Below are 17,108 nucleotides of genomic sequence, written 5' to 3'. Positions count from 1 at the left end.
GTTTTCTCGCAGCGAACACAACGTTTCAGTTCTACATTTTCTCTTCTCCTTAAAATTCCCTTTACAAAAAGTTTTCCTTCAATTTATACTATACAAAGAACCTCAAATATGCTCATAAAATAAACCGCTTAAACTATATTTACAACATATCAAATAAACTACGTCAATCAAATCCGCCGTAAATAGTTTCTTCACGCAATTCAATTACACACCTTAATATACCTATACATTATTTCATAAAAGCAAATATTTAAAAATTGTTATTAAGAAACTGTTTTAAATATTTCTATAATTAGTAGGTAAGCACTTTATGTATTTTTCGTCGTTTTTAATAATTTTAAGGTATTTTCATACATTTGTAAAGCATTGTGTTAAAGTGTAAATTAACAAACTGCCAATTTTGAAGTTTTTGATTTTTATTTATTTATTTTTAATATTGTATTACAAAAAATTCTTATAAAAAGTATTTCTCAAGAAGCGTCATATACTACTTTACATTTGTGCAAATCTCTATTTTTAGTAACAAAATCTCTATTTTTAGTAACAAAAAAGTTATCGACTTTTGGTTCGAAACACACCTTTATTTTCCACTGTGCACCGTGTTCCTGCTTGAATTATGAACTTAAATTATGAAATTGTTTACCAAACCGCAAATATTTGACAAACAAATTTTATGATTTTGCCGATATATCAAATGTAATCTAGACATTCAAACTTATCGAATGATGTGTCAAAATCCCAGGTCAAATCGCAAAAAGCATTGGCGTTAGGTTTTCCAAAATAAATTACAAATTTCTTTAAAAATAAATCGAATTTTCAGAAGTTTATTAAAAATAGAACTTAAGCTTTTTAAGCAGCAAAAGTTTATGGTGCGAAATGTTTACATTTATAAAAAATTTGCTACTTCTGAAAAAAAATTTAATGGTTTTAATCGAATAGCAAATCTGCGAAATGTTTAAAAGGGTTGAAACAAAATAATATAATGTATCTAATGTATTGCAAACCTTTTCTGGAGTTTTATATCTTTGTAGGTCTAAACATAAAAAAAATTTTGAATTCGATTTGTTTCAAATGACAGGCATAAAAATTTGTACATTATTCGTCATTATTCGTTATTAACAGAAAGTTAAAACACCGATGCTTAATTAAAATGATTTTCAATAAACCTGGGGAGTTTTTTTCATATGAGAGACAAATGTACAAGATCGTAACGATAAACCAAACGTGACAAGATTGTAACGATAAAGTAAACGTAACAAGATCGTAACGATAAGGTGGGTTCCCCTTTTCAAAAATATTTCCTTTATTAAAGATACAGTTTGAATTTTCTTTCTTCTTATACTTTCCTAATGTTTTAAAAAATTAAAATTTCGTTTTTTAATCCAGTCTATATACTTTGAAGTCGCTTGAAAACACGAGCTAATGTGAAAAATTTCATTCAAAGATTTTCTGTTTGAATTGATGCCCAGTATTGAAAGTAACTGATCAGAGATACATTCCAATCATTTTTCCAGTGAAAATAGCTAATGAATCTCTTTTCATCGACTTCAAAAAATTTAATATTATTTACTAAAGCTTTTGGCGAATGAAAATCTAAGGCGTTTATATTAGTAACCAGACTAGTCTATGGATAGACTTACAACACAGACATAGACAATTCTGTATGTTGTAATGGACACAACAAATGTTTAATTTTTTGTCCTTGTTGTGTCTATCAAATTTTTGATGATGTCCTAAGATTGCTCAGTTAAAAAATAATTTTCACTTCATAAGTCTACAAAGCATAACTTTTTGTCTATTTGGTGTCTATGATTTTGTCTAAATTTACTTGATTTCATAAAACCAGAAATATTGATTTTTGCCAATAAAATCTAAATTACCCAAAAAATCTCTTAGAAACAAAAAAGAAAATATACGATACATTATATTTGAATTTTATTTCATGGTAAAAATGGCTTTTATGGTGACAAATTTAAAGTGGTGACAAATTTTAGGACGGAATTTTTAAAATAATTTTATTGAAGGTGATAAAGATTTTAGTGACTAAAGAAAATTTTTTAAATGATAAACTTACCTTCAACTTTTTTGAAGTAATCCCAAACTGGAGAGGGCATTTTAAAAATAAATTTTCACGCACATTCACTGAGAATTAAAAAACAACTGAACTGAGTAATTAATGAACTTCAATTGAGCACAAAATAGTCCATTTTGAGGTTTTTAAATAGACATTAACTTTTTAATCAACAGCACACGCTGGACAAAAAAATTAAAAAATGAACTTCTGTTAGGAAAATTGTATTTTTAATTTTGTGCTCGTTTTCAGTTTTTGAAACGATGCTGCAGTGAAAATTTGATTACTCGTTATAAGTCCAAATTATATATGAAATAGATCTTCTATACCTCATTAAAAAATCGAGATTGTTCATTTAGTGTCCGTTTTTAAAATGATTGTCTAGAAAGACAAACATTTTTTAAAGACAATTCATTTTTGATAGTTGTAATTAAAATTGTTGCAATTAGTGCTTTGTCGAAGTCTATTTTTGTCCTTTTATAATAAGGCCATTAGAGATTGTCTGGTTGCTAGTTTATATAGGAACACGGGATTGCCAGACTCATTATCATAATTGGCTCCTCCAAGATTTAATTAAATTCATAATTGGCATTATATTTGAATCAATTGCTTTAAACTCATATTTTTCAGTGATGTAATCAGTGCTCAGGTTGTTTTAAGTGATGTAATCAGTGCTCAGGTTGTTTTAAGTGATGTAATCAGTGCTCAGGTTGTTTTAAGTGATGTAATCTGTGCTCAAATTGTTTTCGCCAACAAAATAAATTTGAATTCAGCCAATTCGACTTCACAATTTTTTTCGCAGTTGAAGGTATGATTCCACTCTTGGGAACATTTATCAGAAACTTGCAATTTTACTCCTTTGTGCAATAATTTTGCTAACAATTTTGTTTTTCTTTTGAAGTTTTTTTTTTATAGAAAACTTATGACTTTGTCTATCATTTCTCCTTTTCTTGTTAACTTCTTTTTTTAAAATAATACCTATAAGGAGCTCTAACGTCCGAGTCCAAATGAAACGTTTAGGTGAAGTCAAATAAAATATCAATTTTGGAAATATTAGGTGTATTAACACTACTTTCCATGCTGAAGTTTCCCCAAAGTTGAGAAAGTGGCTTCTTTCTAGCCAATTCCAACATACCATTAGACTCAGGAAAATCGCGGCCACTGAGTCATACTACATTACTATGGTTAAATAATTTTGCGTCGTAACTAAATTGACATTAGATACTTGGCATCTAAAATTTTTAGTGAGGTCGTAACTGCCTTCAAAGTTCTATAGTTTAATTCCAAAAAGCGGTATGTAAAAGAGAACAAAAAACTAGAAATAAAAATGGTTTCATTGTGCTCTACATTAAAAATAAAACTTCCTTTCAAAACGTGATGAAAACATACAAAAAAACATGATGAAAACATACAAAAAACATACAAAGCGAAACTTATCACAACGGTTACCTTCGACTTTCAAGCGGTCTCGTACAATCAAGATGTATTTAGCTGGTCATTAGATGAATAAAATTAATATGCAGTTTTTTAAAGATAAAAAGGAACTTTTTATAACTATTTATATCAACAAATTAACATTTTTTTAAGTTGCAAGAAAATCCTTTTAAACCTGGTTTATAAAATAACAGAATCTCTTAGCAATCAACTAAAATTAGTGTAGATCAACTTATCAAAGAATAAACTGATCTAATTTTAGTTGAATATCTTCTTTTAACCGTTAGAGGTTATAAAACGTGAGGAAATGTAAGAATCTCTACAAATGAATGCCTTTAGAAAAGTTTTGAAAAATGTTTTTTTTATTTAACTTGATAAAAATTATAGCTAATAACTACTAGCGCCGTTTTTTATTTCATTGTGCAATGCGAGACCCAATTGAGTCCGATTGGATTATCTTTGACATTTTAATACCGATTAATTGCTTGAAAGTTGTTCACAAGTTTACTACATCAAACAGATAAAATCTAAACACACGTGGAATTATTATATTTAATTTTCTTACGAACAAAAGCGGATTAACAAGGAATGAATTCATACTTTTTGTTGTGCGACATAAAAGTTGAATGACTCTTTAAATAACAGTTTTCGTTTTTGTTATAACTTAATTAAAAGTACAGACGGAACATCTTTTATTCATTTATAGAATGTTGAACTGAAAAGTTCTTATGGAATGAATTACTTTTTGCAAATAACTAAGGATCGCTTTTGATTAAAATCACAAGTAAAATAAAAAAGTAACAAGTGACTCCCAAATATTACTTTTACATGTGAAATAAAAGTTGTAAAAATTTTTTCTCTCTTTTAGAAATTAGCTTACTAAAATAGTTAACATGGATAATAAAGATTAACCTTGGTAAAATAGTATAATCAGAATCATAAATAAGGAAAAAGTCGTAAAGTCTTTGACACAAACAATTAATCACAAAGTAGAATGACGACCTCGTTGAAATTTTGTCACGATAATCTCACCTGCGTTTATTTGCATCATAGTTACCGATAAAAGTTTTTAATATAAGCCAAAAAGCACCAGTAAACAAAAGCTTGATTAGCTTTACTAAACGCAGCTGGGGGCATACTTTAACGAAAGTCCAAGCTTCTAGTGCCAAAATTTTATTGAAAAGATTTAGAAAGATTAGTCTTCATATTGCAAGATGGTATGAAGCGGCATGTTGCATAGGTTAAAGAGACTTATTGCTTTTATGATTACAAGTGCTATGTTAATAGTATATATGCATTCATTTACGGAAAAGTATGGGCGTCGAAGTCAACGAGTTTTAAGACTTGAAATACGAGAACCCTTAATCTATGAAAGCGTTCGACGTATATCAGGTAAAATACAAGGCGAATTGTTTTAGCAATCCTCTTTGAAACTTATAATATATAGTTAGTTAAGAAACTAAATACTCCAATGCTTTATTTACACTAGACGCTGTGGGCTACCGCCTAACCTTTTGACCTCTTTTTTTAGAACAGATGTTAAGTATTCTATTTATGAACCCTATCTCGTCGTAAATAGATTTTTATGATCGTTACATATAATACAATTCGTATATTGCATAGCAGTATATTGTATGCATACTTTTTTAGATTTTGAAGAAAATGTTAAATTAAAAAAGAATGTTGTTCAAGGTCCAAACTTTTCAATGCTTCAAACTTTTTTACTTTTTATCGGTTATCCTCGGAGCGGATCAACACTTACTGGATCACTGCTTGATGCTCATCCTAATGTAATAATTGCCAATGAATACAATTTGTTTAACAAATGGAAAAATTTTACAGAAAAGCAAAAAAACAAGTATTACATCTGTAACCAATTATGGAACAACTCAGTTGCAGAAACAAGTCACCAACGTGCAGCTACAAATAAGTATTTTTTCCAATATTATGTTCCAGGATTATGGCAAGGGCTTTATCAAGAACCCATTCAAGTAAATAAAATACTCTTGTTCTATAAGAATTAGTTGAAAAGTTTAAAATTCTTATACATAAATATGTATATATATATATATATATATATATATATATATATATATATATATATATATATTGTGCATTTTTGAATAAAGGTTGTAGGAGACAAAAAATGCACCACAACAACACGAGCATTGTCAAATAACAAAAACCATTACCAGGAACTTGCAGCTGCAATCAGAACTCAAATTAAGTTCATACATCTTATACGAAATCCTTTTGATAACATTGCAACAATGATGCTGCGTGCTGGGCAGAAAGGTTTAAGAATTAAAGCTGAAAAACAAGGCAAAAAGGTTTGTAGAGCTTTTAATTGTTTTTTGTTAAAAACTTGGTAAGTTGTAATTGTTTTAAACTATCCTATATGTATGTATTATGTATGTATGTATGTATGTATGTATGTATGTATGTATGTATGTATGTATGTATGTATGTATGTATGCATGTATGCATGTATGCATGTATGTATGTATGTTTACGCGCATATATATGCACTTATTCTTTATTATTTATTTTACCTGTTTTTAGGTTTGTAATATGGGTGAGTTAAAAAAACAAACTAGGATTTACCTAAGCCTAGTAGATATGAATGTTAAACTGCATAAACAGTTTCCAGGAAAGATTTTAGATGTTTATTACAGAGATATTATTATAGATCCAAAGAAGAGCTTGCTAAGAATCTGTGAGTTTTTACAGCTGAACTGTGAGAAAGAATATCTTGAAAAAGCTTCAAGTATTGTCTTTAAAAATGAAACTTTAACCAGGCGATATGTGACTTGGAATGAACCCATTAAAAGACAAATAATGGATAAGATTAATAAAGTTGATTTTTTAAAAGGGTTCAAGTTTGATATTTCCTAGTTTTGTTTTATTATCCATATTTTTATATTTTATATCTTTTTTTTTTTTTTTAACTAAAAGATTTTTCTTCTTGAAAAAATGTTCTCTTGAACTTTTTTTCTTGACGTTTGTTGTTTTTCCATCTTTTTAAAACAGATTCATGTTTAAGATTTATATTTATTGTAGATTCAAAGAAACATATACATTTCTTAAAAATAGATTGTAACATACAAGTACACACAGCTACATGCCCATGATATATATATATATATATATATATATATATATATATATATATATATATATATATATATATATATATATATATATATATATATATATATATATAATATATATATATATATATATATAATGCATATATACATATTTGTTGTATTAAATGTTTTGTTTTGTTTATTTTCCTTATATTCTTCCTTTTTTTTTGTTATTTCATTTTTATTTTTTTTATGTGCATCTTTTTGTTTTGTAGGAAATGTTATTATTTAATTTGTCTAAACCTGTCAATGAAAATGAAAGCTGTAAATAGATTTTTTCTTATGTTTTGTTTAATAGAACAATGTTGATATTTTCTCTCGTTAATCAGTTGTTTTTTTTTTTAATCTGCAACTATACTTAACATCTAACAAACATAGAAAGCCGATTTTTTTGAATTGTGTATCAGAACAACAGCCAAGGTAGCATGTATTTCAAACACAATTCGTTTACGCAAAATAATTCAAAAATGTTTGTGAATGTTTCAAATTATATTTGCTTATGATTTACACATTTCCGCAATCAGGATTAACTGCCACGCGCTTAAACACAACGAGTAAACAGAAATCTTTATTTCTAAAACATTGGCATTTTCCTTTTTTTTTTTTTTTTTTATTATTATTTTTTTAAAGCTAAAGCTAAGTCAAGATTACCGCGAGCAAAGTTAAGATTAATTCGGCTTAAAACATAAACGTGCGTATTAAATTGAGTGATTTATTTTTAATTTTTTTATTTTCTCTTATTTGAACCAGATGGTTCGGCAATATTAATAATTAAAAAAAATTAGCTGGAGACGAAGCAGATTTTAACTGCCAGTTCGGTATTTGAAGAATCACTTTTTATTGCAATTTTCTAACGAAGACCTGTAGAAACTCGGCATTTCTTATTTAATAAAACAAGTTCTTTTTTCACTTTTTAAAAAGTTTATTAAGAATTTTTAAATAAAAGAAATTTAGCGTAAACCCTGGAGCAACATTTTTTTTTCAAAGTGTCTTTATATCACAATCGAAAAAATCACAATTCGTAATAAATTATTTCAACAACCGTAAACATATAGTATAATAGTATAAAAACATAAAAATATGTTTTTACTTGATGAAAATAGTGCATTCAAAGTTTTTTGTAGCCTAAGAAACCATTAGTTAGTAATCAGTTATCATTAACCTTACGCAGTATTTGTAAATGAATTGATCTTAAAAGAGGATTAGTGGTCCTAAGATGAATGAGCTAAAAAATACCAAAAGAAACTGAAAAAATATATTGTACAATGAATATCAGATAAAGAAAGTAATGCAGGATGCCAAAAAGAATTATCAAATAATAAAATAGGATTTTCTATCATCAATATTTGTCGTTAGATACTAAGAATGAAGTTCACCTTAAACTTTTACTCGTATTTTTTTTTAATTTTAAACTTTGGCCTAAAGATTTTACTCATCTTTAACATGTAGGTTCAAATTGATGTACTACTTTTTGATCTTCCTAAAAGTTTCTTCAGATATAAAGATAAATTTTTACTCCATTTTGGACTCTTTTTTGTCAAAAACTTTAAATTTAAAAATTTTAAGTCATAACCCAGCAAGCACACAACGTTGAAATAACGTTGAAATAACGTTGATCGACGTTGATCAACGTTATTTCAACGTTGTTTCAACGTTGTGTGCTTGCTGGGAAGTTTATAAATTATGATGTTCTTTTAAATTTTCATTGCTTTCGTAAGATTTCAAACAACGCAAAACTTATGCTGTTTGCTACTATATTTATTTAGTTGCTGGAGCATTAAAATCAACTAAGTTGTCTTTATTATAAAATTTGTGAATATTTAAACCCGATATATACTGTAGCAACAGAACTTCACTCTTTGCTCTAATCAACCATTCAGTATTGAAAACACTAATAAATCATGGTATGCCTGTTATTTTCTTCATGTTTTCTTTACTTAGACCAGTGATTTCACTGATAAGAGTATATAATTTTTAATAGTATAATCCTCTGGTCATGAAACCACGTGACAAAAATTGCCTAACTTCTTTTTGACTCTTGAACTTTGCTAGTTTAAAAGCCCTTTACTAATATAAATTCATAAAGAATAATAAATTATATGTAAACTAAATGATTATTCATCAAATGACTTTTGCTACTTTATAATAATGAAGTGGCAAAAATTCATTTGAGGAATTTATTAGTAAAGCTTTACAAACTTTATACAGGATATCTTATTAACATTCGATCTAAACACTTGAATTTTACAAGATTACACTAGTAATAAATCTGAATTATTCTGGATGAATTACAAAATGATTCTTTAGGTTCTAGTCAAGAGAGAGAGTTTGAATGTAATAAATATAAAATTTTAAAAAAATCACTTTTCAGGAAGTCAGACAGTAAAGATTAATATTTTATTTTTTACTAAACTCAGCTTTTTGATTTTTATTGGTCAGTAATATTTAACTGCTGCAAAAAGGCTGCCAAAAAATGGCCACAGACAAAACAACTTTTACAAATACATGTTTTTTTTTTTATAAGCATAACACTTATAAGCATAACACTTACAAGGCTCAGATTTCGAAAAAAAAAAAACCATATGTAAGCATATTCCTGAGCCTCGATAAACTATTTTTAAAATTTAAATTTTATTTAATTAAAAACTTTAAATATATATATTTCTAAATTTAAACCAACCAAAAACAACAAAAATCGAAGTTTATGTTTTGCAATGCAACGGCATTATGAAATCATTGTGTTGCAAAACCTAAACCTCAATACTTTAACATAAAAACATAAAGTTTAAGAGTCGCTCTGAAGTGTTTTATTTCTCTCTCTTTTTTTCTCTCTCGCTTTTAACGTGTAGTTTATTTAAAACCATATTTAAAATGTTTATTTTATTTCTAAGTTCTATCTTTGATTTCATTGATAACATCTGTATATAGTATATATGTTTTATTTTTTATCATTATACTATAACATTAATTCAGCTACATTAAAACCAAGAAAATACAGAGCATAAGTCAATTTTTTATTTTTCTTATACCCATTAACCTTTAGTAACGCGCACACTTTAAGAAAGTATTGAAATAAGCATATTTTATTAGAAATATGCTTAAGCTTAAGCATATTTTTGAGCCTCTTTTAACTTTTTGCTTAAGCATACCCGAGCCTCTTTCAAAAATTTCATATGCTTATAAAAAAAAAACATGTAGTCAATTGCTTGTTGATTAAACTTGAGAATCGTTTATTGATTGCTAGGCTAACTAGTTTTTTAGTCTCCCTGTTTTTATGATAGCAAAACTACAGGATTTTGCGGTAAACATACGCATATATGTATATATATATATATATATATATATATATATATATATATATATATATATATATATATATATATATATCGCAAAATAAAATCTCTTAGTTTAAATTGGTTGAATGATTTACTAAAGTTATCAGTAAAAGCTGTTTTAGTTAACGTTTATCAAAATATTCTGTTTTCTAGCAACACATAAAAAAAACGATCATCTGCAGAAAAAGTGTCCAGAAAATTCATGCTAAACATTCAACAGCTCTCTATGTTATTAAGGAAGAAATGCTACTAAAAGTATTAAGACCATGTCATTGAGGTTGTATGGTCTGTTGCCAAAATTGTAAAACACCTAGTTTTCCAGTTTTGTGAAGTAATTTAATAATGCAACTAAGTTAGCTGGAAAAGAATAGTTCAAGAGTTTTTAAACAAAATAACCAGCTATCAGTGAAAGTTGCTGAACTAACTTCATTGCATTTGTTTTAATAGAATAATAGTTTACTATTTTTACGATGAACTGGTAAAAAAAAAAAAGTTTAATATCAATGTCATGCTATTGCTCCATCAAATTTACAAAAATTAAATGAGTCAGGATTATCAGTGACAAACCAAGAAAGGTTGTTGCTACGAAAATATCTTTTATTGGCTTATCAAGCGCTAAAAAGGAAAAAACAGCTATTTACTGGATTTAATGTCCCTTCAAAGTTTATCAATCTGCAAATTCGAGTTAGACCTACGTTTGTGAAGAAAGTACCAATAGATTCTATGTCTGGTGGTTTATAAGTTAATTGAATAACAATTTGAGATATTTAAAAAATGTTTTGTTCGTTTTCTGCAACCAGTGCAGCCAGGCACAACACCAACCAGTTTTTCTTATTTTAGATGGATATTCTAATCCTAAAAGAAATCACTGTTATTTAACGCATTGATTGCCAACTACGAGTGAACTCGTAGATTGCGGTCTCTACTACGCCGACTACGAGTTATCTCGTCATATGTTTACTTGCCATTTTATATGGCTTCCGCGAAGAGATTTCTGTTACAGAAGCCAACTACGATATAATTCGTATGACCTTTTTTTTTAAAAAAAAAATATTTTTATGCTTTTTGATTTTCAACTGGGCACTAGAGTTTGAGTTTTTAACAATATAATGTGTTAAAACCAAATTGTCATTATTGGCCAGATTTCTGAAAATTGCCGTGGCAGTCAGTATTAAAAAGTCCACAATGTAGATGTGATTATTTTATCATTACCATCCCCTTACACGCCCAAACTTCAACTGCTTGATGTTTTGTTCGTTAAAAGCCTTAATATATTCTATGATCAAGAAGTTGTACTTGGCTCCGTGATCGCCAAGGTTATCTTGTAACCGAACTTGAGGTTAGTGAATTTTTTTGGACAGCCTATGAAAAAGCTGCAGCTGTTCAAAATTGTTAATCAGAGTTTAAAAAAAGCGGAATAATAAACCCACTTGAAAGAAATGTATATACTGAAGAGGATTTTGCTGCAGCCGAATATACTGTTCTCCAATTTCATAATGTCATCAACTTCCAAACCAAACATCAGTCAGAGCTGCACTCAACAGAACTCCAGGTTCTGCAAAAGAGTTAGATCACATTGATTTGGCCACACTTGATATTATTGAAATTCAGGAAAGTAATCGATTTTAAATTATTATATAAAACAATTGTTAAATTTTTTGTCAAAAATTAGTGTGCACTCTTTTACTAATCATAGAAATTACCTGAATATTAACTTTTCTAGATTTCCCAAAATTGCGTTGTTAAGTTAAACCATATTTGTATAATTTAAGCGCTGCTAAGTTTCGTTCATCAATTTCATCGTCTATGCTACAGATATCATTTGAATTAGCCACCTCTGGTGAAACTTCAGTTGGTATGACATTTAAATAACTCTTAATCTTGAGATTAAGTATACACTTCGAGCAACAGGTAAACGAAGGAGAGTAAATCTTGCAGAAATTATTACTAGATCAATAATAGAAGACTCAACTAGTGAAATTTTTTGTTTTAAAATATAAAAATAGATAGCCACGTAAATAGTACACAAGACTGACTAAAGATGGTAATCACATTGTCCATGAAAATAAGTCTGCGCATCGAGATGTATCTGCGACTGAATCTGATACTGAATATGAGATTAACAAAAAGCCTTATGAATTGTGTAAATGCACCTATAACGATCCATGTGATTCTTGTTTAAAGGGTATTTAAAGGAAAAATGTTCATGATGTTTGAGATGGTGGTAAGAAACATATGCTGCTCTCTGCGGTGCTTTTGTCAAAAAAAACTTTACCTGATGGCCCTAAGAAAGAAAATCTTTACCTGATGGCCCTAAGAAAGAAAATCTGATGACAACTTCTTTTTTAACTTTTTACGTCTTTGAATTTTGTATTTCACTTTTGGACTTTTTGAGTAAAAAAAAATCATTTATGAACATCTTATGCGTGTTAAAATTGTCTTTATTTAAAAACTGATTTAAACAGAGATCTAGAACTTAACCAGAGTTAATCTGGAATTTTACTTAGGAAGAGGGTGATACATTTTTCCAATGAGGTCTCCATTTTCATTGATTATTTACTTAATTGAAAAACAAACAGTTCCACAAAATTTTTAGACGATCCTCAAAACCTTTTATACATCCATGGAGTCGAATAAATGTATTGTAACGGACAATTACTTTTTCTGATGCAGGTCTATCCATATTTTTAATTTACCATTCTATGTTAACTTTTAAGGAGGTGGTTTTAATTACCTTTAGAATGTTGATACATGCATGCATGCATACATACATCCATACATATATACATACATACATACATACATACATACATACATACATACATACATACATACATACATACATACATACATACATACATACATACATACATACATACATACATACATACATACATACATACATACATACATACATACATACATACATACATACATACATACATACATACATACATACATACATACATACATACATACATACATACATACATACATACATACATACATACATACATACATACATACATACATACATACATACATACATACATACATACATACATACATACATACATACATACATACATACATACATACATACATACATACATACATACATACACGAAAGAAGAAAAAGACCAAGGAATTATCTCTGACAAACTACTAAAACATCATAGAGATCTGAACTTGCTCTGATGGTATTTGTTAAGTTTACTCTTTTAAAAAGCTTTGTATCACGAGGGTGTTGTATTTGTAAAACCATAAATCTTTGGCTTAGATGATAGATGATGATAGGTGATGATAGATGATGATAGATGATCCAATATAGTGTTTAAGGCTTAGCAAATATCTACAAAAAAAGTTTAGATATTTTTTTTTTTCTTTAAAAGAGCACCATGTGTAAGTTATACGGTGTTAAACATTTCCTTAAAAGTTCAACTGCAAACATTCAAAAGAAAAGCAAATAGGTCAGCTCTAGAGAATGTGATGAAACATAACTTTCTTATTGTATATCTTAAAAGCACGCGCTATGTTGTTTTTTAACATTTCACTTGCGTCGTGAAACTTTATCGTACTTTTTATTGTACAAAAAAACTAAAGATGATTTGAGTCTTATTCCCTATGGTATGCAATTAAATACATATGAATTTTATCTTAAATGTTCAAATCAATGAATTAGGATTAGCAGACGCCATGATTATTTAAAAGCTGAAGTGTTTTTACACAGTTAAAAATGCGAATCCAAATGCGCTTATGAAAAATAGGTGTCGTGGAGGCATTTTTAAATTGCACGGCAAATATTCAAAAAAAATAAAAGAACTTATAGTTGATACGCCATTTTGGAGAAAGGTGACACAATAATGAATTTAGTATTTTAGTTTTTTTTACTTTGTATTTCTAGCGAATGAAAAATTATATATATTATCATACATTTTATATTTAACTGCAAATTACTTTTTATTATTATATATTGTTAAAACGAACAACTGTTATTTTTTGTCACTATGTTTGTTTCGCATATGAACTCGAGGTTTATTTTTAAACGGGTTTTCGAAGCTATTTAAATTCCTTCCATTTCACGTAACGGCGCGATGTTTGCAATCTTGCTTTTTAACTGAAGTGGCTGCACAGTTATGAGGATAATTTTTTTATAATCGAATTAAAAGCCTACATGCTTATAGCAAATGAAAAAAAATCATCCAAATACAAGAAGCAGTCTTTTTCATAGATATGAGATTTATTTTTTATAAAACAGTTGCTTTGTTATGTTAGGCGTTGATAAAGTTTGATAAAGCACCAAATTATTTCAAACAATAACAATTAAAGAGAAATTTAATTTTTATGTTATTTTAAAATTTCACCATATTTCTTTTCAACATAAATGCTTTTTCAAACTCACTTTTAAAGCAACATCCATAAACAAAGAAAGTTCTATATAGCCAGGTTTTAAGCTGCATACCAAATATAATCTACCGTCTCCACCTTTCTCTTAACATAATTAAACTGTTAATCAAATTGTCATTGATTTATTAAACTATTTATATCCATAAAGTTAATTTTGAGTGGCAAACTAATTATAGTTACATTCTGTTCATAAATAGATTGATGAAACATTTTTTAAAGCACCCTGTCTGTTTTTGTTTGTTTCGAAGGGGGTGAAGAATAAAAACATTATAAAAACGAATAAATATGCAATTCTTTTGTCACAGCAGCACTCCCTAACGTCTAAATTAAAATCACAGCAATACTCCAGAGTCAGAGTATTTATGAGTTTTTCAATGACGATGAAGTCGTTAATCAGTATTTTAAACACGTTAGTCTAACATAAAATGCAGCAATAGTTGTGGAACATAAAATGCAGCAATAGTGGTGGAATTTCATCGATCACGCAGGAAGTAGTTTTAAATTACCAGGTTGCTGTAGGTATGAACAGCACCATATTTTTCGAACACAGTCCTACATATGATACTGTCACATTGTCTGGAATTTATTGTTTTGGTTTTTTTCTTGGAGTCTTTGGCAACGTTATAGTTATTTTAGCAACAGCCAAATATAAAAGTCTGCAAATACCTACTAATGCATTTTTATGTAATCTATGCGCAATCGACGTCCTAACATTGGTGCTCGGAGTTCCACTTTTTATGGTGAACAAAGAAAGCGCATCATTTCAAGAAGTGAAGTGCGCGATTTTTGAACCAGCGCGAGCAGTTCTTGTGATGGCAAATGTTTTTACATTAGTTTTGATTGCTATTGAAAGAAACCTGGTAATAATTTATCCAACAAAGATGGCGGGTACGCGGAGCTTAAAAAAATCAATTTTGACATGTTTGTTGGTTGATTTAGCTGCTGTCGTTTTAGGTATTCCAACCCACTTTATACAGAAAAGCGACATGCTTGGAAAATGCATCATATTATTAGGATCAAGTTGGTCTACTTTTTATATAGTAGTTGCTTTTGTTGTTCAATGCATTACTCCATTATCAATTATGTCCATATTATATTTGCAAACGTGGTATAAAATACGATCATTGAACAGAGAATCCATAAAAAATTTTAATAAAAATCGAACTCCTTTGTTTGAAAGGAAGATTAAAATTGAATCGTTTGATGAGAACATATCTAGCAATCGTGAGATTTATTTTAAAAACGAACGGAGACGTAGCGATACAACGGATTTTCGTAAAACATGTTATGAAAAAAAACTTAAGCGAAGAAGCAGATCATTTTCAGGATTTCACGAAATAGCAATCACTGAAAACAGTGGCATCAATCTTTCTTTGACAGATCTTAGAGAGTCTTTTGAAAGTTTAAACGACAGTTCTGATAAGACTTTGAATAAAATGTCAAAGTGTTCAAATGAATCAAACAAAACTTTAAATCGAAAAAATAGTTCTTTAACGAACAACGAAACTTATAAGAGACTTTCTTCACACCAAAGTTACGAAAACGATCATCAACGAGGTCGAAACGCAAGAAGCTTCCCTAGCAAAAGAATTAGTAGTGATTCAATATTCCAAAGAAGAAGCAGTAGCGGAAGAATAAGTAACAAGCATGACTTTGTGTTTCGTAGTCCCGTACAAAGAATTAGAAAAAGTTGCACCTCTATTCTTGCTGGAGCTGATTTGCGTGAAATCACAGAAAGGTTTACCTTAACAAGATACAAACAAACATTAAAAACTTTAAAAATTTTTGGGATACTTTTGATGTTTTTTTTCATCTGTATGTTGCCCTTTCATGTGGTCGAAATTCTAAACGTATTAAAAATACCCGTTAACTATCGGGTTTCTCGTCTCTGCAAAGGTTTAATATACTTTCATGCCTTTGTCAATCCCTGGTTATATGGAGGGTTAACTAAACATTTTCAGTTTGCGTTCAAACGGCTTTTTTCAATTGAGAAGTCAGCAAAGCCCGTTAAGCTAGGAAAAGAAGGATTTATAAATTACTTATACCCAATGAGGGCTAAAAAGGGAAAATCCGGCCAGTCTAGTAGTCAAATTCAAATGATTTTTAGACGTTTTTTGTTTTTTTCCAGAAATCCTACAACAGACAATTCAAAAAAATACTTTTATAAAAATATTTATAAATCTTCTTTGCATCGCATCGAAGAAAACATTCAATTAAATAACGATAATGAGATAAATCCTGTATCTATTTATGCACCAATTACATTTGTCACTAACCATGACAATGACATGTTATAGTATAATTTTTATAATTTTTACAATTTTTGAAGACTATGTTAAACAATTTTGAAGTTTAATAAATTTTCATTTGTAGAGAATAATTATTTTCTGTTTTTTTTTTTGTGTTTACTATTAATTTAAAATAACCTTTTTATTTAATCCAATATTTTGTTAAAAAGTTTGAAATATGATTTATATATATAAAACTATTTCTTGTGAATTCGTTATCTGTGCGCAAGTAGCAAAAGACACAAAAGAACGGTTGCAGAGCACACGAGAAAAGTGTTTTCAAAGGTTGGAATCTTAAGAAAGGTTGGAATCTTAAGAAAGGTTGGAATCTTAAGAAAGGTTGGAATCTTAAGAAAGGTTAGAGCCTTAAGAAAGGTTGGAATCTTAAGTAACCGATTTTCAATCAAATAAAAAAAAACTCAGG

General features: G+C 28.6%; 2 protein-coding genes and 1 long non-coding RNA gene across 4 annotated transcripts; all 3 read left to right on the top strand.

Annotated features, from left to right (window-relative positions):
- Positions 1–4,370: 4,370 nt before the first annotated feature.
- Positions 4,371–6,629, top strand: LOC149893270 (uncharacterized). Of its 2 annotated transcripts, none has more exons than XM_090092214.1 (4): positions 4,371–4,897; positions 5,156–5,496; positions 5,635–5,835; positions 6,068–6,629. In XM_090092214.1, exons 1-4 carry the CDS (start codon positions 4,735–4,737, stop codon positions 6,398–6,400), a joined length of 1,038 nt encoding a protein of 345 aa, XP_089948340.1. In that variant the 5' UTR covers positions 4,371–4,734; the 3' UTR covers positions 6,401–6,629. The 2 variants fall into 2 exon arrangements, with proteins under 2 accessions (XP_089948340.1, XP_089949065.1); XM_090092939.1 differs by having other exon boundaries at positions 6,195–6,329.
- Positions 6,630–8,358: 1,729 nt separating this feature from the next.
- LOC149893269 (uncharacterized) lies at positions 8,359–12,407 on the top strand. Its single transcript, XR_016455058.1, has 2 exons — positions 8,359–8,558; positions 10,143–12,407. It is a non-coding gene; the product is annotated as an uncharacterized LOC149893269 (long non-coding RNA).
- A 1,013-nt stretch (positions 12,408–13,420) lies between these two features.
- Positions 13,421–16,776, top strand: LOC145187960 (uncharacterized). Its single transcript, XM_080064499.2, has one exon. It carries the CDS (start codon positions 14,918–14,920, stop codon positions 16,691–16,693), a length of 1,776 nt encoding a protein of 591 aa, XP_079920625.2. The 5' UTR covers positions 13,421–14,917; the 3' UTR covers positions 16,694–16,776.
- The last annotated feature ends 332 nt before the right edge of the window (positions 16,777–17,108 follow it).

Source organism: Hydra viridissima, unplaced genomic scaffold (assembly GCF_058129835.1).
Source record: "Hydra viridissima isolate aposymbiotic clone 2 unplaced genomic scaffold, HvirCarnegie_v1 scaffold_1, whole genome shotgun sequence".
NCBI classification, from domain to species: domain Eukaryota; kingdom Metazoa; phylum Cnidaria; class Hydrozoa; order Anthoathecata; family Hydridae; genus Hydra; species Hydra viridissima.
The sequence above is the reverse complement of the archived record's forward strand: the minus strand, read 5'-3'. Positions and strand labels throughout refer to the sequence as shown.